The sequence below is a fragment of the Sapajus apella genome, unplaced genomic scaffold, assembly GCF_009761245.1.
Source record: "Sapajus apella isolate SASKATOON/1434 unplaced genomic scaffold, GSC_monkey_1.0 scaffold10, whole genome shotgun sequence".
In the NCBI taxonomy this organism is placed as follows: domain Eukaryota; kingdom Metazoa; phylum Chordata; class Mammalia; order Primates; family Cebidae; genus Sapajus; species Sapajus apella.
Genome location: NW_022436950.1, coordinates 4,060,381 through 4,081,915, shown reverse-complemented (window position 1 = coordinate 4,081,915; position 21,535 = coordinate 4,060,381). Strand labels below are relative to the sequence as shown.

At 47.3% G+C, this 21,535-nt stretch overlaps 1 protein-coding gene across 1 annotated transcript in view; it reads right to left on the bottom strand.

Moving 5' to 3' along the window:
• Positions 1-20,636, bottom strand: part of ASB18 (ankyrin repeat and SOCS box containing 18) — a 64,455-nt gene extending 43,819 nt beyond the window's left edge. Inside the window, exon 1 of the mRNA XM_032277832.1 lies at positions 20,352-20,636. Within this exon, the coding sequence (XP_032133723.1) occupies positions 20,352-20,556 (205 nt within the window). The 5' untranslated portion in view covers positions 20,557-20,636. The remainder of the gene's footprint in view (positions 1-20,351) is intronic.
• Between the last annotated feature and the right edge of the window lie 899 nt (positions 20,637-21,535).

The window sequence follows — 21,535 nt, the reverse complement described above, 5'->3', positions numbered from 1 at the left end:
CCTTCCTTCCTTCCTTCCTTCCTTCCTTCCTTCCTTCCTTCCTTCCTCTCTCTCTCTCTTTTTCTTTCTGTTTTTCCCCACCAGGAAGTTGGAATGGGCCAATGACAGTGGGCTACAGAATCCTTTGGCCTGTGCACAACACAAACCACGTGAGCAGAGGCTGGAGGGAGGTGAAAGGCTTAGCAGAGCTTTGCCTGGATGAGTAGAGAGAAGAGCAGCGGAGCAGTGCCCAGGAGGGCTAAACAGACCCTCTCCTAGGGAGGTCGGAATAGCATATGCCCCCATTTGCTCACGGCCAGTGTTAGACCTGGGGACCGATGGGATCCCATCCCCATGTGATATTGCAACCAGGAAGCAATGGCAGAGAAACAACAGGGAAAAAGATGTGAAATCAAGGATTAGAGCTCATCGGGCTGTGCGTCCCTGGTCACAGTCAAACTTCTTAAGCCTCCTCTTATTCTGTTTCTTCTCTCTCAGTCTTCTCTGCACACAAAGGCTGCCCTGTGACTCCCCTAACCCTCACTAAGTGCCCCCCGACCTCTGAGTGTCCAGCCAGAGCAGGTTTTCTGTGTGGGCTCTTTATTTGGAAGAGTGGCCTGCCCTTTGGGTTGCCCCTTTCACCCAGATCTTCTACAATGAAGGGGTGCCCAGCAAAGGGAGAGCTTTGATTTTCCTTAGAAGAGATTTCAGCAAAGGGTGGAGTAGAAATCACACACATTTATAGTTAGATATCGATGTGTTCTGACCCTTGTTGTAGAACCCTTGATCTGACCCTAGTTACAGGCATGAGTTTATGTGCACAGGCTGACCCAAGGCCTGGAGGTTCACTGCATGATAAAACCCACCTCTCTTCTTCTACAGAGGAGGGCAGCAGGGGTGCTGGGTGGGGAGGGATGAGGCCACGTCTGGCCATCTATGATGCAGGGGGATAAGGAACACGGGCTGTGCTGTGGAAGCTGAGGGGCTCACACGGGTGAGAGTTAGCCTCGGCTGGGTGTTTGGGGACACTTGGCCACGACCCAAGTTGGATGCCACAGGGGCCGTGGGTTTATCTTTTACCATGTTTGTCTGACCTCTGGGTGGAGGCTCGGTTCTGAGGCTGCAGAAGGGCCCACCAGGCTTAGCTCTTGGGGGTCAGGGACAGCTGCACTGGGGGGCTGCTGCTCCCTGGACATCCACTGCTAGTGACTCTGTGTCAGGTGTCTCCCTGCAGGTGGATACCCTTGATGTCATTTGCAGATAAGGAAACTGGGACTCACAGACTTAGTTGCCTTCCTCAAGGCTTCTCAATCCTGGCATAGCCAATGCCCAAGGGCTTCCTGTGTTGCCCTCACTGTTGTCTCTGGAGCATGCCACACCTGAGCACGGGGATCTGCAGCCCTCGACCATGGCTTCATCTCTCCAGGTCTGCGCAGGCTGTTCCTTCTGCCTACGGTCCTTCTTTTCCCCTCCTCACCTGGCCGGCCTCATTCACCCTCCAACACAGCTTAGCCTCCCCGACCTCCAAGACCAGTCTGCTGTCTGTCCTTGCACCCTGACGGTGGCACTGGGCACTCTGCTATTACTGCCGGGTCCTTGTCTGTGTCCCGCTTCACCATGAGCTTCTTGAGGGATGGTGGGAGCTGCTTCTTCCTCGCTGGGAAGCTCTCCATGCCCCGCAGTGTTCCACACACAAGGTCTTCAATGCAAATGGTGGAAAGAAAGAATGGACTGTACTCTTTGAAATGTGCTCAACATTAAAATTCCTCAGTGGTTCTTGCTCTCATTCTTGGCCATCTGTTGCCTTTGCCCTTAGGGAAGAACGCTGTAGTAACGTGGGTGCTCAGCTGGCCTAGGTCAGGTCTCAGGTGCTCAGGGTGAGGACCTACCTCAGATCTGTGGGCCTCACTGCACAGCCCACCTTACCCCCCCCATTAGAGATCCCTATAGGTTTTGTAAGAAGACCTGGGCCAGAGCGGTAGCTCATGTCTATGATCCCAGCACTTTGGGAGGCCTAGACAGACAGATCGCTTGAAGTCAGGAGTTCAAGACCAGCCTGGCAAGATGGTGAAACCCCGTTTCTACTAAAAATACAAAAATTAGCCTGGTGTGCTGGCACACGCTTGTAATCCCAGCTTTTAGGGAGGCTAAGGCAGGAGAATTGCTGCTTGAAGCTGGGAGGTGGAGGTTGCAGTGAGCCAAGATCACACCACTGCACTTCAGCTTGGGTGATAGAGCAAGATTCTGTGTCCAAAAAAAAAAAAAAAAAAAGACCTTGGCTACAATATGCTCTCTGAGAACTCTTGAAAACCTTGCTTCATATGTTGTTTTTTCTTTGGGGACGGAGTTTCACTCTTGTTACCCAGGCTGGAGTGCAATGGTGCGGTCTCGGCTCACCGCAACCTCCGCCTCCTGGGTTCAGGCAATTCTCCTGCCTCAGCCTCCTGAGTAGCTGGGATTACAGGCAAGCACCACCATGCCCAGCTAATTTTTTGTATTTTTAGTAGAGACGGGGTTTCACCGTGTTGACCAGGATGGTCTTGATCTCTTGACCTCGTGATCCACCCGCCTCAGCCTCCCAATGTGCTGGGATTACAGGCTTGAGCCACCACGCCCGGCCCGCTTCATATGTTTTTAAATTTCGTCTTCCTCATCCATATCATCAGTAGCAAAAGCAGCATCAATGGTAACAGCAGAGATTTTTTGTTTCCCAAAGGATCCACTGTGTACTTAGGAGTCTGCTGGTGCCATGGGAAATGCATCAGGGAAGAAGAAATAGATGCTGTTTGTAAGGAACTTAGAGCCTTCATCAGAGATAAAATGCATTTGCTTGCATAAATGACCAGCAGTTTCACGGTGCAGACCACTTCCCTTCTCAAACGTCCACCAGAACAACATGGCGGGCTTCGGCGTCAGTTCCTTTCCTCCTACATGTGTGTGTCCGGTGGCTGCACTATGCATTTCCCCAGCAGTATGAAGCTCTTTGGGTCTTCATTTCTCTAAGCATAGCCATGCTGCCATTTTATTTTTTCTCAGATTGGTTGTTTGTGATTAGATAAACTTCTTACTCAGGCACAGCTATAATCGGATCCAACTTGGACTGGTGTTTCACTTTAGCAAATTTTCTGATGCCTGATATAGCTTGTCACTGGTTATTTTTAAAAGGGGTGGGACACTGGAGGTAAGTCCAGGGATAAAAGTCATTCCACACTGCATTAGACGCTAAATTTAGCTTTCCAGTGTTATTTGTCAACAGCGCTCTAAATATCCAAGCTTGATTTCAGTAGGTAAGGCGTAGCAGTCAAGGAACAGACTTTGTGTGTGTGTGTGTGTGTGTGTGTGTGTGTGTGTGTGTGTGAGAGAGAGAGAGAGAGAGAGAGAGAGAGAAAGAGCTTTAAAAATAGCTCCTGGTAGATAGCATTAGTTCATAAGTAAGACATGCAGATTACTTCAGAAGCATGGCAGAGAGCTGTCTTTGTTTTTTAAAGAAGAAGACCCACATGATCATGACTGCATTAAAACAAACCAACCAACCTGAAAACTAACCCATTCATTCATTTATTCATTCAATAAGCATTTATGTAATCTTTACTGTGTTTTAGGGTGAGTCTTAAGGTTTGAGGGTTCAGAGGCAAAAAAACCTAACAATGCCTCTGCCTGCCAGGATCAAACAGGAGAAAGCAAGGAGTGGAGGACTCCAGCAGACAGGGGTTCTTTAGTCTTCTTTTCCGGCAGCTGAGCGATGTCCTGTAGTTGAGTGAATAACTGCGTTCTGACCCAGTGCTCTTGGCTGGGCTCTTTATTACCTGCTGCCTTCATATTATCTACAGCTTACTTGGGTCAAGTCATTTTAATCTCATTATTTTTTTGGTGCTCACCCTTCTCCGCTTAGTCAAAGCCAATACATAGCCTCAAGATACAACTCAGGTTTTATCTTCTCTGCCAGCTTTAGTACATATACAAATTCACCTTCTTTCAATTTGTGTATGAAGTTCCTGAACAATTGTCAAAATCTTTGAGGAACTGTGGTAAAAGAAAAGAAGGACCAGAAGACTAGGGGTTTAGTTTTCAAAAGGAAAGGGACTTTGGATTCCTCAGACTCATGATCTCGACATTAGATCTGGACAAGATCCCTACACGGATTATGAAAAAGATGGTTTGGGAGTATTTAGAAATGCAGTGGAGTCCTCTGGAGCTCTGTGAGTCACTAGGAACACATCGGGGTGAACCAGAATTTTCTTTTGTGACATGGTTACCATAAATATGCAGAGAAGGTGTAGGCAACAACTTGTAATGAAAGTTTCGTGAAACCTCTTGGAGAAGATGGAAACAGTGTGAGTGGTTCTTTAGGAAACTCTGGCTACATAATGCAAACTGGAGAAATAATACACATGGTACCTCGACAGCAGTGGTTCAAACCTTGGCTGCAAAAAGGAATCACCTGGGGAACAGGATGCCTGGAGCCCACCTGAAAGTTTCAGGCATAAAGGGCTGGAGGTGCAGCGTGTGTATCGTGACCGTTAGAGTCCCCAGGTACTTGTAACAGGCAGCCAGGGTTGAGAACCATTGCTGTGAAAGGCAGCCGTGGAATGTGTGATCCTTGCCATGCACTGTGGAATGGCTTTTATCCCTGGACTTACCTCCATTTTGTATGATACGTATCAGTGATTTGAATGAATATATGGAAGGAGAGCTATCAGAAGGATGGCATGGAGCATGACACAGACAAGATTCCAAAAGATCTCAACAGATCAGAGAAACAGGTTGATTCAATCAATGCCACAAGGCATGCAAAGGCATTTAAACCCCAAGCGCATGGGAATCCGTGGCTTAAACAGCTACTCACTGCTATGGGTTCCCTGTTTGGGGCTCTAGAAATTTCTTTCTCTTGTTTTTAAGTTCAGAGGTTGTTGGTTGTTTTGATGCATTAATATTTACACTCAAATTTAGGTGGCATAAATGCAGCAGATTATTTGAAAACATTCAGAGCATGTCTATACAGTAAGAGTAACTTGTGTCAGATAGATGTTGATTTAAGTTCCCTTTCTCATTGGGACTCTTGGCTTTGTGGAACGGAGAGTCCCTCCAAAAACTCCTGAGAGCACCTGTACTTTGCCTCCTGGTGTTGCCCTTGACCTCTGTGTTTGCTTGCACTGTGTACCTTCTGCTGTCCTCCCACAAGGCAGCCACGATTGGCTCCTTTGATTTTTCTTCGTTGGTTGGTTGGTTTTCAAGCTAGCCCACTCATAGCATCACTTAGTGTATCTGGCAATCACACTGAGGATGTGAAGGGGCCAGTGACAGTTTGCACAGCCTTATTCCACTTTTCACTTCCACTTCTGCTTCCTTTCTCTCTGGTACAACCACGGAAATCCTCCCAGTTTTTCCTTCAGTGTTGTACTGTGCATTACCAGGGTCCATGGGGTTTCAGCTTCTACTCCACGGTGCTGGTCAAGGAAATGCTTCTGAACAAATACAGCGCCCTTCTTGAAAGACAGGGATTCTGATGAATATACTTTTCTCCAAACCAGTACATTTAATATTTTTAGTTTTTCAGATGGTACTTATTTGACGGAGGAAGCTCATTTGTGTGGGTGGACCATGGCAGAGTGCTAAACAAAGGTAATTGCTGTGGTCTTTTGTTGCAGAGCACGAAGTAAATTTAGGGAAAGGAAGCCAAGAATGTAAGCAGGGGGCTGGGTGCTGTGGCTCACGCCTGTAATCCCAGCACTTTGGGAGGCTGAGACGGGCAGATCATGAGGTCAGGAGTTCGAGACCAGCCTGGCCAACATAGTGAAACCCCATCTCTACTAAAAATACAAAAAATTAGCCAGGCGTGGTGGTGGGAGCCTGTAATCCCAGATACTCTGGAGGCTGAGGCAGGAGAACTGCTTGAACCCAGGAGGTGGAGGTTGCAGTTAGCCGAGATCATGCCATTGCGCTCCAGCCTGGGCGACAGAGTGAGACTCTGTCTTCCCCCACCCCCCCAAAAAAAAAAGAAAAAAAAAGAATCCAAACAGGAGAGGAGCCTGGCTTGTGTCTGGGTGGCTGAATGAATAGACTGAATTTCTCTAATATTAGCCAGGTAGTCAACTGGATTTAAATATAATTTTGCACAGAATATTTTGGAGACTTAAATAATAAACATAATGTTTTGTCTGCAGGAGACAGAAACATGAGTTCTTTATAACTGAGTCCTATAGCGTCAGTAGCTAATGAGAGGGAGGTTTTGCTTCTGGATCAAATGAAATGATGAAAGTAAAATCCACCTTGGAATTATAGTGGGATATCCAAATGGTAGTATTTGAATGGTGATTATTATCTTCATGTGATATTGGGACCTTCGCTTCCTGCCATTGAGTTGACTAGTGATTTTCCTTTTTCCAGAAGCCTCCAAGGATTAATCTAGCTGAGGCCGAAACCTGGGGCTGGCGAGCTGTGTTTTCCACAGCCACAACTTGCCATGCCTTTAAGCCAAGAGGTAGAGTTTTTGAGGCTGCAGGATGCCCCTGATATTTTCTCTTGTTCTTGGGAAAGGGCAAATGTTCAGATCCTTTCCTGGGTCACTGGCAAATGTCTGGCTTCCTTCTGGGGTCAAGTGTCCACGTGGACAGACAGGGGCAGGAAGTCCACCCTTGTGGCCACTGTGAAATTTCGTGCACTCTTTCTTAAATATGCCAGTGCACGTTGTTGACCTGGTCAGTTTCATACTTCCCAGGTGAAAGGGTTTTTGTAAATGTCCATGAACGAAGTCCGACTGGACTCTGGGATAAGAATATCCCTACCAACTTGTGCAACAGCTTCAGGCCTTCCAGCGGAGTTACCTTCACGCCTTTTTCTGGTCTTTATTCTTCCTGTTTTAATGTCTAAAGCTAACTTTCCTTCACCCCACTCCCTGCAGAATTTTTTAAAAAATGTTTTAAAAATAAGAAGCTGGGCAGGTGTATAAAGTTCTGCTTTTAAGAGTTCCAGGACACATCCATCCACCAGAGTTAGTCACACAGACATTAATATCAAAAACGTCAAAGTAGCTCAACCTCCTGTCTGAATAACAATGTTAGCACAGCACACCTCATTTAACAAAACATTAAAACATTTTACTTCCTCAGATCAAGTGCATCTATTAATAATGACTTAAATTGTCTGTGCTGATTTCACATTATTAAGAAATCTCATTTCCATCATGTGGAGGAACACAATAAGGGAGGAAACCACCTCGCTAACTTATTTTCCCGTCATTGCTACCAAGCCCAGTGTGGATAATGCATAACAACAGTCACTTCCCATTATTAATGTGATCTTATCCAAAGGTCAAGTGCCGCTTTCATTGGCAGCCCAGGAAGGCTTTTTTGGAAGCTCAGAAACAAAGGTGCCCTTGAACGCCATGTATCAGCTGTGGATGAGTGCAAAATGCAACGGCCCAATCCTCAGCGTGCACAACCACGAGTAAATAGCCTTGGAAGGACATTTATAGGCTCTGGGGACATTGCTGGAAAGCATATCATTGAAGCTCTCTATGATAAAGGTGAAGAAGTTTCTTTACAACTGGCATGGGGATTTAATTACATGATAAAATTGCAGCTCCTGCCTCTTGAGACAAATTGCATGTTCAGACTGATTGTTTTTTATGAATCTCACACAGGGAGCAAAATACTTCTCTCTTGAAGCTGGTTTGGTCTGATTGTTCTGCCCTGTGATCCTTTATATCCCTTCTAGAAACGAGAAGTTTACCTATCCTGCAGTTGAGAAGGGCGGTCTGGGAGACGATTTGGTCGTCTCTGCATGCAGCAACGTGAGGCCAGCTTTGTCTGATGGAGTTAAAGTCCAAAATTAGAACTTTAAACTTCCAACAGAAAAACAGGAAAAAAGTGATAAGAACTGCAAGTGACTGCCAAAACCTACATGTCATGTCCAATTTTACCAACTTAAAATGCAAGTTAAAAATGACAAGAGATCTTTTTGCCTACTGTGAAAGATTTTTTAAAAGTCAAGTTTTTGAAGAGTTCAGTGACATAGCGCCCTCCTAGGTTGCAGGTGGGAGGGTACATTTCTGTTCAGTTTGGAAATGTTCTATACTGAGTTTACATGTACAGAGCATTCTTCAGGTATTAGAAGCTTAGAGAAATAAATAGAAATCTGGCTGGGCACGGTGGCTCACGCCTGTAATCTCAGCACTTTGGGAGGCCAAGGCAGGTGGATCACCTGAGGTCAGGAGTTCCAGACCAGCCTGACCAACGTGGTGAAACCCCGTCTTTAATAAAAGTACAAGAATTAGACAAGCATGGTAGTCTGCGCCTACAGTCCCAGCTACTTGGAGGCTGAGACAGGAGAATTGCTTGAACCTGGGAGGCGGAGGTTGTAGTGAGTTAAGATTGCGTCACTGCACTCCAGCCTGAGCAGCAGAGTGAGCGAGACTCCGTCTCTCTCTCTCTCTCACACACACACACACGTGCGCGCACACACACACACACACACGAAATTCTTGCCTTTAAGGAATGAATTGAGTGGGAGGGCAGACGTGGCCACTATTAACCAGCGGTGGAATCAGATCACTGCTATATGGAGGTACTGGTGTTAAGATGAAGATGCCTCAAATAAGGCATCGGAGTGATGTGGTAGGGATAGGGCCAGCTTCCCCCTAACGTGGCATCTGAGAAAAGTGAGAGGGACGTGTAGGATGCGGAAGGTGCATTTCCTCCCCAGGATGTCTGTTTCCTCCTCTTGATCTATTGCTGCGGGGAGCTGTACCCTATGTTCTGGCCTGAGCAAGAGGCAGGAGTCACTAGCCACCATGCTATGGTGCATGGGGACACAGGTGCAGTCAGGAAGGCAGCCAGCCCTTTGATGATGTGGAGGGGTCAGGCAGAGGGGCCCCTGAGTAGGAAATGAAGCAGGCCTGTGATTCAGGGCTGGGAGGAGAGAGGGGCCTAGAGCCTTTGGTGCACAGAGATGAGCCTCCAGATCCCAGCTGTAGGGAGGACTTGTCACCTCAGCTGTCAGCTCCTCCAGGGTTTACCGCAGCTGCAGAGCTGCCTCACCCAAGAACACCCTTCCCAAGATGGCCAGATCCAGTGATGGATCCAGATGCAGCCAGAGCTGTCCTGCCGTTTTGGCCTCATGCAGGGAAAACTGTGACAGGTCATATCTGTTTCAGAGCTGCCCTTGCAGTCAGCCAAGGCACAGTTAGGTGGCATCAAGGATCCCCACCACCCTCACCAGCCTGGCTTTCTGGGTGTTGATCCTAGGAAGTTTCCTGCCAAGCAAACTCCGGTCAGCATCCAACGCTGACCCCTGAGCTCGCGAGCCACCTGGGAGGATGGTGAGTGTGTTGCTGGCACACGAGAGGACAGGAAGCAGCAGAGGAGGCGGCTGTGCGAAGGCCAGGAGGGGGCTGGGGACGGGGGCATTGTGGAGACAGGGCTTGAACCAGAGTTTCTCTAGCACCCGAGGTGAGGGACCAAGGATTTTCTTTTCTGGTTCTAATTTGTTGCGGATTGATTCTCATTCAAGGGGTTCAGTCTTTATTTTTATTTTTATATTTTATTTTTGAAGGCTAGCGTCTCATTTTGTTGCCTAGGCTAGAGTGCAGTGGCACAATCGTAGCTCACTGTGACACTGATCTCCTGGGCTCAGCAGTCCTCCCACCTCAGCCCTCCAAAGTGCTGGGATGACAGACCTGAGCCACTTCACCTGGTCTGATTCTGTTTCAGAATACTATGAAATTAGTTACTGGCAAAAATAAGACCAAAAACCAACAGGTAATTACACATCTGCAAATGACACACACGGATGTTATGTTAATGTGTTAAATTGCTGTAAACATGTCTAAATGCTTACTGTCAATTTTGGTGCCAAACACTTCCGAGTGACTCCTGCCTCCCACCACATTCAGAGTAGCCGTGTGACTAATCAGTCTCTGGGGGTTGCAGGGATGCTGGGAGAAAATGGCAGGGCTGAGTGAGCTCAGGGCACATCTTTGGGCCTTTGGGTGCCTGCTATAAAATTTAAACTGTGTGTTGTTGGACAGGAGTCACCAAACTTATTCCATAAAGTGCCAGACAGTCATTAGTTTACATTTTGCAGGTCATATGGTCTCTGTGGCAACTGCCCAATTTTGCCACACTCACATGAAAGCAGCCATAAAGAATATGTAAATGAAGGAGGTGACTGAGTTCCAATAAAACTTTATTCATAAAAACAGGCAGCCAGCCCACAGGCCATAGTGCCAGCCTTTGCTGTAGGCAGTACAGAACCATGGCAGGTTTGCAGGAGGAAGAGTTACATGACTCATCTCCATATATCGAATGTACTGCACCCTTCTCTCTGCTCGTGTTTCACCTCTTCACTCCCATGAAACCTGCTCTTTTTATTTGAGACAGAGTCTCACTCTGCCAGGAGACTTCCTGGTCTCCCCAGGAGGCTGGAGTGCAGTGGCATGATCTCAGCTCACGGCAACCTCTGCCTCCTGAATTCAAGCCATTCTCCTGCCTCAGCCTCCTGAGTAGCTGGGAGTACAGGTGCCTGCCACCATGCCCGGCTTATTTTATTATTATTATCGTTTTTTGTATTTTAGTAGAGACGGGGTTTCACCATGTTGGTCAGGCTGGTCTCGAACTCCTGACCTCGTGATCCAACCTTCTCGGCCTCCCAAAGTGCTGGGATTAAAGGTGCGAGCCACTGTGCCAGGCCAATGAAACCTGCTCTTTATTCTCAAAGTAAACCTGACTCAACAACAGGAATTGAATATTCAGGCATGCGAGCCCACACACCTGACTCTCTTCTGCCAACTCTGCCCTTCTGGTTGGCTGAACTTCTTGAATCTGTAAACTTACATCTTTTACCACTAAATTTGGGAAACGTTTGGTAGTTATTTCTTTAATCATTTATTTTCCATCTCTTTTTCTTCTCTTTCTTGAACTCCCATTGAGTATGTTAAACCTTTTGTCTTGTCCCACAGTCCCTGTTCATTTTATTTCCCATCATTTAACCTTCTCTTCTTCAGATCAAATACTTTTCTATTGATGGTTTCACATTTGCGGGCTCTGCCTTCTGTCATCTCGCATCTGCTGTTATGCCCATTGTTGAGAACAAGACCAGCCCGAACTTCAAGGGACGGGGAGGCAGGTGATATGGTTTGGATTTGTGTCCCCGCCCAGATCTCATGCCAACTGTCATTCCCAATGTTGGAGGCGGAGCCTGATGGGATGATGGGGCGGAGCTCTCATGAATGGTTTAGTGCCTTCCCCTTGGTGCTGTTCTCAAGATAGTGAGTTCTAGTGAGGTCTGGTTGTTTACAAGTGTGTAGCGCTCCCCACCCTACTCTTTCTCCTGCTTCTGCCCCTGCCACTTAAGCTGCCTGCTCCCCATTTGCCTTCCACCACCATTAGAAGCTTCCTGAGGTCTCCCCAGAAGCAGAAATGGATATGCTTCCTGTACAGCCTGCAGAACTGTGAGCCAGTTCAACCTCTGGTATTTCTTTTTTCTTTTTCCTTTGAGACAGATTCTCACTCTGTTGCCCAAGCTGAGTGCAATGGCGCCATCTTGGCTCACTGCAACTTCCGCCTCCCAGGTTCAAATGATTCTCCCGCCTCAGCCTCCTGAGTAGCTGGGATTACAGGCACCCACCACCACACCCGGCTAATTTTTGTATTTTTTGTACAGACAGGGTTTCACCATGTTGGCCAAGCTGGTCTTGAACTCCTGACTTCAGGTGATCCGCTCATCTCTGCCTCTCAAAGTGCTGGTATGAGCCACTGCGCCTGGCCTGGCCGTTTTCTTGCAATGTGAGAATAGGCTAACACAATGTGGAGATATATTTCTTTTCCAGGTGGGCACATTGCATGCCCCAGGGATTTGGTTGGTAAAGCAGGAGAGAAGGGTGGCTGTGAGGGGACAGCTGGCGACATCTCCTGGCAGTTGTCCTTTTTCCTCTATCTTTCTCTTTACCTAGGTAAAAGAGTCAGATGTTTTCTTTCCAAATTGAGATGACCTCATTCCTTTGCTGAATGGCTCCTCGTGGGGGTTTCTGAGTAAGTGTAAACACCTGTGCCTGGAATTTGTGGCCTCAAACAATATTGTCCCAATCTCTTTGCCTGGGGCTTCCTCTTCCTCCCTTCTCTGATTTACACACCCAAGTCCCTGTTGGGTCCTGCTTGCTTCCCTGTCCCCTGTGACATGCCTTGGGTGCACTGTGTTCACTGCTCTCCTCCCTTTATTTGGGTTTCCTTCCTTTGGATCACAGACTCCCAGGAACATGTTCCTCTATCGAGGGTCTAGCCAGAGGAGTTCTGCAGTGTTTTCCCTGTGCTCTATTTGCCACATTAATATTTATTTATACTTATTTATTTTTAATTTCTACATATTCATTTATTTTTTGGAGACAGGATCTCACTGTTGCCCAGCCTGGGGTGCAGTGGCACTATCTTGGTTCACTGCAGCACCTTCCAGATTAAGTGACTCTCCTGCCTCAGTCTCCCAAGTAACTGGGACTATAGGTGTGTGCCATCACGCCTGGCTAATTTTTGTATTTTTTTTGTAGAGATGGGGTCTCACCATGTTGCCCAGGCTGGTCTCAAACTCCTGGGTTCAAGTGATTTGTTCACCTTAGCCTCCCAAAGTGAGGGTTACAGGCACGAACCACCATGCCTGGTGCATAAATATTTACTAGGCACCTACTATGTGCAGGATGTGGCAAATCAGACAAACCTAGCCCTTATCCAATATCCAGGTGCAGAGGGTGGCATTAAAAGATAGTGGGGCATTGGCTGGGAAGCTAGAATCAGGCTATCGAGGGCATTGGCTGGGAAGCTAGAATCAGGCTATCGAGGGCATTGGCTGGGAAGCTAGAATCAGGCTATAGAGGGCATGCCTACCATTTCCAATTAGTTCCTTCAGAATGTTTATTTCCCAAGTAGAGCACTTATGGCAAGAAACTGTCGTCATCTTGGGAAGGTAGAAAAGACTCTTCGCTATTATTCTCATTTCTTTTTGTTCTTTCCAAACTAGTGTGCTTGGGAGTGATGCTAATAGATGTATGTCATCAGCATACATTATTTCTTTATTAGCCTGTTTCTCAATTTCAATTCTGAAAATATCCTGATTTAGTCTAATTGCAATTTCACTGTGTTCCACAGGCAGTGACAGTTTGTACTTGGGGGGAGCTGAGACACGACCCTGTAGGATTTTTTTTCTTGCCCATATGCCTTTGAAGCTGGACCATTAGCTCTAAGGGATGCATCTCATCTCATCACAGTGTGATCCAACCTGCTTCTGGGAGAAAAAAAAAGAGCCCAGGGTGTGTTTCTCGTAGAAAGCAAAGAAATATTTTAATTCTAGGTGGTGGGGGATATTTTTCTATATCTAAAGTAAGAGCTGCTGCTGCAGCCATTTTATTCCTAAATAATTTAACTATATTCAAAGATAATCTGATGTTATTGTAGGAAAGTGTATTTCTAATAAATTCCACTTGATCTGGGTGAATCAATTCAGGCAGCGCATAATTGAGTCTGTTAGCAAGGACTTTAGCAAGAATTTTGCAATCAGCGTTAATTAAGAAGATGGGACAATAATTTGTGCATAATTCCGGATCTTTTCCTGGCTTGTGAATCAAAGTAATAAGAGCAATGCTCAGGCTGGTGGTGGGATAGTGTCATTAGGTGCTGATTTATAAGTACTTAGAAAGGTTTAATTTCATTTTGCTTCGAGCAGGGACTCCCTGCCCCCACGCTCTCTGGTGGGGTGAGCAGCAAAGCTAGCAGAGTGCTTCTCCTCCTGCCTGCCCTGCCATGGGTGACCTCTGGCTTCCCATTTCTGTTTTTATTCTCCAGCATAGCATCCCACTCACTTGTCCACGATTTTTTGGATTATTTTTACTGAATGATTTGAAGCCAGGGACTCCAGCCTACTGAGATGGTGTGTGTGTGTGCACACGTGCATGAATGTGTGTGTGCCTGTGTGTACACATGCATATATATGCATCATGTCAGATTAAAGGGTGGTAGACACCCTCACTGGGAAGTTTTTTCATGGACCTTCCTGCAAAATGTCTCTGGGTGGGTAGGCAGTAAGAGCCCCCAGCTACGAGTCGGGAAGCACACCTGCTCCTGCTCTGCTCCTAAGTGGCTATTGACCAGCAAGGGAACACAGGTGAGCCTCCGTGCTCCCGTCTGTAGAGCGTAGCTGTGGGAGGAACTGCAGGCATCGTGGAGCATGGGAAAGGGCACTGGGTTTATAACGCCGATTGTCTGTGGAACCCAAGGTATGTCACACAACTTCTTCAAGCCTCATTTTCCTCAGCTAGAGAACTGAAAAGGTGAGAGCCTTGGAGGTGCTCTTACCTGTTATCCAGGGAACAGTAGGCTCTCGCTGTGTTGCCAGTTCCTCCTCCTTTGCCTCTGTGTAGGACCAGTTTCAGTTTGAACGTGCCCTGATTTGGGGACTTAGTCTTCCTAAGCCTTGAGCCAAGCTGCTTCATCTGTGCATATGAGTTTGTAAACCAGCTTCTTACGCACAGCCGGTGTCCTCACTGCCTACCTGACCTGAAATTCACTACTGGAGCCCTTTCTTTGAAGGCAGGCTGTGGTCCACACAGGCCCCTGTTAGAATCCGCCGCTCCTGGGAAGGCAGTGGGGGTAGAGATGCTTTGTTGATCCCCTCCACAATCACAAGCCATTCGTCTTAGAACCTGAGTTAGCCAAACTTGTAAAGATGCTTAGAGATGATCCAGACCGATCCCATTTTTGCAAATGAGGAAATTAAGGTTCAAAGAGGTGGTCTGACATGTTCAAGGTCACACAGGTCATGGGAGAGCTTAGGCAAGAGCCTGGGTGCCCTTCCGCTCAGTCGCATGCCCTTCCCATTACACCACGTCTTGGCGCCATCTTCGATGGGTACCTGCTTGTTGCTGTGTTGGAAAATGATTCCTCTAAGGCAGGAGCTGTGCTCATTTAACTTAGAGTCAACTGTTGGGTTTGTCCTGAGTGATGTCATTCTCCGGGCACGAGGAAGGACATCTGACACGGGATATGGCCCATGTGTCATGGTTCGCCCTGCATCAAGCCTCAGATAAGAAGTCTAATTCCACAAATGGACGCCATTTCCACATGCGTGCATATGTCCATGGCGTGTTTACCCACACTCATTCCCCACCTGTATGTGCTGCTGGTGAGATCTCTTAATAAAAACTCAATTAGTATTTCTTTAACTTTCCTCTGGGTGCTTAAATACTATTACCACAACACAATGCCTCTATTTTTCTATTTCAATCAAGAATTCAAGTAGCATCTTGACTTGTATGTATCAGCAGTAAAATCGTGGAATGCTGACATCCTTAATAATAGCAATTAGTAATCAGTTGTTTCTTAAGTCGTTTGATTACACCAGTTGCCAAATTGTACAGTTGATGCATTTGGGGGGTGAGATGGGTCTCATCGCCCCTCCCCCAGCTGTCCTTTCTCCCTCTCTGTGTTCTCTGTGGCTACTGAGCCAACCGGTATTGAAAAGAGGCAAGCACAAATAATGCGGTTGTTGCTGGTACTAAACAGTAGAGACTTGGCTTTGGCAGAAGGTAGAATTGAATATTTCCTTGCAGAAACACAAATCCCAGTAGTGTCTGTAGAAATGCAGTCTGCACCCACATAGCTGAGAGTGAGCACAGGGGCTTGGCTCCTCCATGTCAATCACTGCGCCCAGAGTCAGAGATTCCTCTCAGGGCTAAAACCCTATGCTAGGCTCTGGATATAACCAAGTGTCGGTTGAGGTTCTTGCCCTGGAGAAGGTTGCATTTGGGTTTGAATCGTCCAGTCAATATATAAAAACCAGCCTAGCAAGGCCATGCATTTCAGTAATGGATGGAGACTCAGGGCATTATGCTTTCATGGAGGGAGGGTGCAAGATTTCTGTCCCAGCCGGCAGGGATGGCTTTACAGCGGAGGTGACCTTTCCTACCTGGGGTCTGGAAGGATGAGATGGCAAAGGTGAGCAGAGGAGGTGCAGCCCTGGCTAGGAGGATCCTGCTGGGATGGAGGCTGACTGTGGGGAGTTAGGGGCTCAGCCTCAGTGAGCCTAGCAGGACGTTGGGCACGTCTGAGGTCCATCCTTGCAGGAGAGCAGGTGTCTTCACAAGGGCACAGGTGAGTTGCTTCTTTAAGAGAACCCTAATGGATGACCATTCTCCTGCCTAATGCCTGCCTCAGCAGGATGCTTTGCCCCACTATCTGCTGGGGCTAAGATGTTCAGTTCCTTTGACTTCTGCCTGCACCAAGGTGGGGGCACATGTTCACTGAGGGATTTCTCCAGAAAAAGCCTTTCCACCATTGGATACCATGCCACTTTTCCTCTATGCTTTTTTTTTTTTTTATGATGTTGACATGGATGCATCAAAATAAATTATGTTTATTTCTATTCTATTTGGCGGGAGTAATAAGTTCACAGGCCAGTGAGTGTGATGAGCACACTGTAAGAGCCAAGGTCCTCATGTTAACATGCAACATGCAGAGAGAATAGTTACTTTTCTTTCTCTCATTTTTGCACATTGTCATCTTTTGAATGAAACTCAGAGTTCTGTCTGCTGGGGTTGTCCTAGGGATGGAAACCTCTTCCCTCTTCTTTCACCAGGTGCTTTTGCCAAATGACCCTTGACTCTGGCCTTGTCCTGGCTCGGATAGACATCCCCAGCTCTGCCCCACTTCTTGGTCCAGCCCCGTTTTCCAGTGTGATCATCCCTTCCCCTTCACAGCCCTCCTCTCAGGGATTTAGATGCTTGACAGTGTCCATTCCCAATATGTGCTGCATTTCAAGGTCATTGCTGTAAGTTTTGACCACTCTTCAAAAATTGTAAAGACCCTACATGTAGCTTCGAATCCAAACAGCTCTTTCTTCCATCAGGGATCATCCCCCCAAACTTGCCCTTACCTTGAGAAAGAGAACATTTGCTCCCAACCTATGCCCATTTTAGGCTGCGACAGTGAGTCTTTGGGATGATGGCTTCAGAAAAGCATGGAGAAGGAGGGAATCTAAACGATGATCCAAGCCAGCAGCGATTCCCCAAGAGCATCTGCAAATCACCAATTCTATGGTGGTCAGAAGACGTGAAAGTGAGGCTCCGGGGTGAGATGAGAAACCATACCAAACGCAGTCACAATCCTTAGCCCCTTTGTGTTTAAACTACTTCAGGCCTTTGATGTGTCATCGTGCCAGTCTCTGAGGGGAGGACCCAGCAGAAAGCAGTTCCCAAGCTCATTTCACCCATGGGGCTTTTCTCAGGAAGCTTGTGGTTCTCTGTGTCGGAAGCACTGATCTAATCTCATACCCTAGCTAATAAGTGGAGTTGTTGGTCCAGAGAGGGAAAGAAACTTTCCTGAGGTTACACAGCTCAGCAGAGTAGAGGTTCAATAAATCATCATAACCACAGATCCCGCTTGTTTCCATCTTAGCCGGTGTCCCTATCCTCTACCCATCACCAAGACCTTCCCATCGAGCCTCCCAAATATCTGTCATCTTTGTCACTTTGCCTTTGTGTCTTCCTCTGCCTTGGCTTAGACTCTTGCTGTCTCTCACCTGGGCAACAGCCTTCAATGAACTCCCAGCTAGACTCAACTTCTTCCTAGCCTTTCTCTGCTCCTTCAAATCCTAGTTTCCATGGTAGCCAGAGTGGCATACCCCAAATGAATGTCTGAACGTGTTGCTCCCTGCACCCTCGTCCTGAAGTCCAGCCTGCTTTCTCTGTGATAAAATCACTGATAACAAGGAGTGCCCTAGGATCACATGTTTAATCATTTAGCATACCATCATCCCAAACTGAACCAACTTGGATGAGACCCAAGCACTTTAAACATGTCATCAGTATCAGATTGTACCTGCACTGCTGAATCCTTAGATAGGAAAAAGTACATGTGTATGCGTATCAGTCTGTTTTCATGCTGCTGATAAAGACACACCCGAGGCTGGGTAATTTATAAAGAAAAAGAGGCTTAATGGACTCACAGTTGCTCGTGGCTGGGAAGGCCTCACAATCATGGCGGAAGGCAAGGGAGGAACAAAGACACCTCTTACATGGTGGCAGGCAAGAGATAATGAGAGCCAAACAGAAGGAGAAGCCCCTTATGAAACTCTCAGATCTTGTGAGACTTATTTACTACCACAAGAGTAGCACGAGGAAAATAGCCCCCATGATTCAATTATCTCCCACTGGGTCCCTCCCACAACACGTGGGAATTATGGGAGCTACAATTCAAGATGAGACTTGGGTGGAGACACAACCAAACTGTATCAGTGTGTAATTTATAACTTACGGATTCATTGTGGAAGGAATGTAAATTTCCTAACACAGTTTTCATAGTTTCAAGCATTTGGTAAAATGAGACACATAGTAAGGACTTCGCAGGGCAATTAGGAATGTAAAAAGAAAGGATATTTAGGTTCAAGATTCCCAATATACAAATCTTCAATCGGCCGGGACAGGTTGATGAAGGAAGAGCTGTTGACGCTTGCTGCTGTCCGGGTCCCAGCAGAAAGCAGATGGCATGAGCTCAGGGTACGCTGAAGGCAGGCAGGGTTACAGGGGCTACAGGAGACCATCTATGGGTGGCAGCAGCCACAGTGGGTAGCCATTCCTAACCCTGTACGTGATGGGGCCAGGGGAGGGGCAGGAGCTGCTGGGCAGAGCCTAGCCTTCCGCAGAAGGAGGCTGCTAAACCCAGCAGCCATCTGGCAGGGAGGGGCTGGGAAGCACTCTCCCTGCCCTCGCCTTCCCCAGCTCCTTTCTTTACCAGCACCCAACAGGAGCCAGAGGGCGAGCAGGACCCATGCAGGTTTGCAGAGATCAGCCTCGGGGGCTGCTTGGGCAGGGTGGGCCCCAAGAGGGAATGCAAGATGTACAGCTCAGCACTCCCGATCCAATCGCTGCTTATGATGACAACCTCCCCTAACGCCCCCAGGGCAATTCCTAGAGAGATGGAAGGTAACAAATTTGGGACCACAGCTCTGGACCCCCACCAGATGTTAGGAAAACCAAGGTGAAGAGGAAGCAAGAGAAGATTCCTCTCTAAAGCGGCTTGCTTACGTCCCCTCAGTCAGAGGCAGCCCAGGAAGTAGACCCAAAATGAGCAAGGGTTGGTGGAACCTCTCGGAAACTCCAATCTCAGACTGCTCTCCTCAGCCCCGAAAGCTCCATTCCCTAGCAGCCGCTCCCTTGCATGTCCCATCCGTGCTCCTCCTGCATGTTGTACACATGTGTGTGTGTGTGCATGCATGTACGTGTGTGTACATGTGTGTGCCTGTGTTGGGAAGGAGAATGAGGGTGGAGAGGAGCCCTCAGCATCCCTTAGGGGCCAAGGCTAACTTGCCCCCTAACCTGACAAGCTGGGAAACAGCACACCACCACTAAAAGTAAATCACATGTCAGGGAACACTTTCAGCGAACATAACAAAGGGATGATGTCTATGTTCGGTGAAGAAGTCCTACAAAATGATAAGAATGATTCAAAGATATGGCGCGATCCTGCCCAAGCCCCAGATAGACAAGTCTTGCCCTGATGAGGCCTACAAAGAAAAAATTCTGTGGACCAGACTTCATCCAGACCTGCAAAGAAGGGATGGGTGACAGGCAGGGAAGAATTAACAGTGTACACGTATGAAACGGCAATTTAATACAAACATTCATTACTGGCGATGCTCCTTGGTGAGGCTGTGGTAAAACACATCACCTCACTGTCAGAGGGAATAGAAACCCTTGTGGAAAACAATCTGGCACCAATTTAGAAACAATGCACTTGGAGAAAATGTTATGTTCTTGTTCTAGTTACATGGCTCCTAGGCATTTATGGGAAGGATATAATCCCAAATAAGAAAAAAGCCATATGAATCCTAATACAGATGCTTATTACAGCATTATTTATAGAAGCAAAAAGGTAATCAAATATCTTTTTGTAGGCATTTGGTTTAAATATTTCTCGATAGGGGATTGAAATTAGGAAGATTAGGTAGCAACATGGAAAATACTTTAGATTTGGATTTTTTAGATCTCAAGGGAGCAGAACACACAACTGTGTCCGTGATATGGTTATCAGTGGGTGAAATTTACACATGCGAATGGAGGAGCTTGGAAAACAGCGGAAACGTAGAGCAGCTGCTGTGATAGGATGGGGGCAGCAAGAGTTAGTTTCTTGTGTTGCATTGCACTTGTTGCTTATGTAGCACACACATGTACACGGTCTATGCAGCACGCGTGTATGCACGTATGTATGAGAGTCAGATATCCCAGTACACATCATTTGCTTTTTACGAACAATTGCCCCTCTACCTCCAGGACCTGCCCACCCTGTCAGTATAACCTAGTAATTAAGTCCCAGATGCAGCAGGCTCATTCCGCTTACCTAGCAGCATGCCGGGGGGCAGCTGAGCCGAGGGGTCTTTCATCCAGTCGTCATTGGCCAGTTCTATCACGGCGTCTATGGGCGTGACTTCAGTGCAGATTAAATCCCTCATTCTCTCCTCATCTTTGGCATCCAGGGCAGACTTTAATCTCTTCACTAAATCGGAGTTGAGTGGGTAGTCGGGAAGGTAATCCCAGTTGGACATTGTTGTGTCGTTTGCGCAGTGACCAGCTTTTCTTTTCTTCCTCTAAAGCGACTCCAAAGGCAGCAGCTGTCCCCAAGAGTGGCGTGGGGGCATCTATAAATAGGAGCACCCTGGCTCCTCTTACAGTCCCTGGGGAGGGCCACCCCCCCAGCAGGGAGGTGTGAAGTAATCTTTCCAGAGGCCTCAGTGAAGGATTATTCTAGGGATGGGGCAACAGATATGTTTGTAAGTGGTACGGAAGGAGAGAGAATATTTTCAAAGAAAGCTTTCATGGGTAATGTTGAATAATGTCTTTTTTGATCAAAAGTGAGGCTCTCTCCTGACACTTTGAAAACCTCTTCCTGGGACTGTGCTTGGACCTCTGTTCTGTGGAAAGGAATATTTTCTAATATTTTACCCCTTGTTCTCCTTCATGTCCTCTAAAAGGAGCGTCTGGTCACCTGTAAATTGACATGCCTCAAACTGCAAAGAATGGAAAGGAATCTTTGGTTTCCAGATTCAGGGAAGAACTGGCTGGTCTTGGAAAGACAAAAGCATCATAGAAGTGAACAAAAAAAAAGTAACCTAAATATTACCCATGAACTCCCTGTCTCTCAAAGCTGGCAAACTTGGCTCAAAGCCTATAATTCCATGACTTGTGGAAGGGCAGAGTCCTCAGGTGGATTTCTGTGCACTCTTAGGGACAGAGGTGGGGCTTTCTCTCTGTGACCTGTGTCTTCAGTGTGCTTGGGTTTCCTCATGTCAAGCTGTGCACAAGCACAGCTGTTCCTGCAGCTTCTCTGCTGACACCAGTGTGCCATGGCCTCTGAGGATTCAGGGCGGGCTGCAGAGCTTACAGGGCCTCCTTTGCCTTGCCTTCCATCTTGCCACCTTTTTCCTCCCTCCCCCTCCCCCTCTCCCTCCTCCTCCCTCCCTCCCTCTAACCCACCCTCCCTTCCTTCCTTCCTTCCTTCCTTCCTTCCTTCCTTCCTTCCTTCCT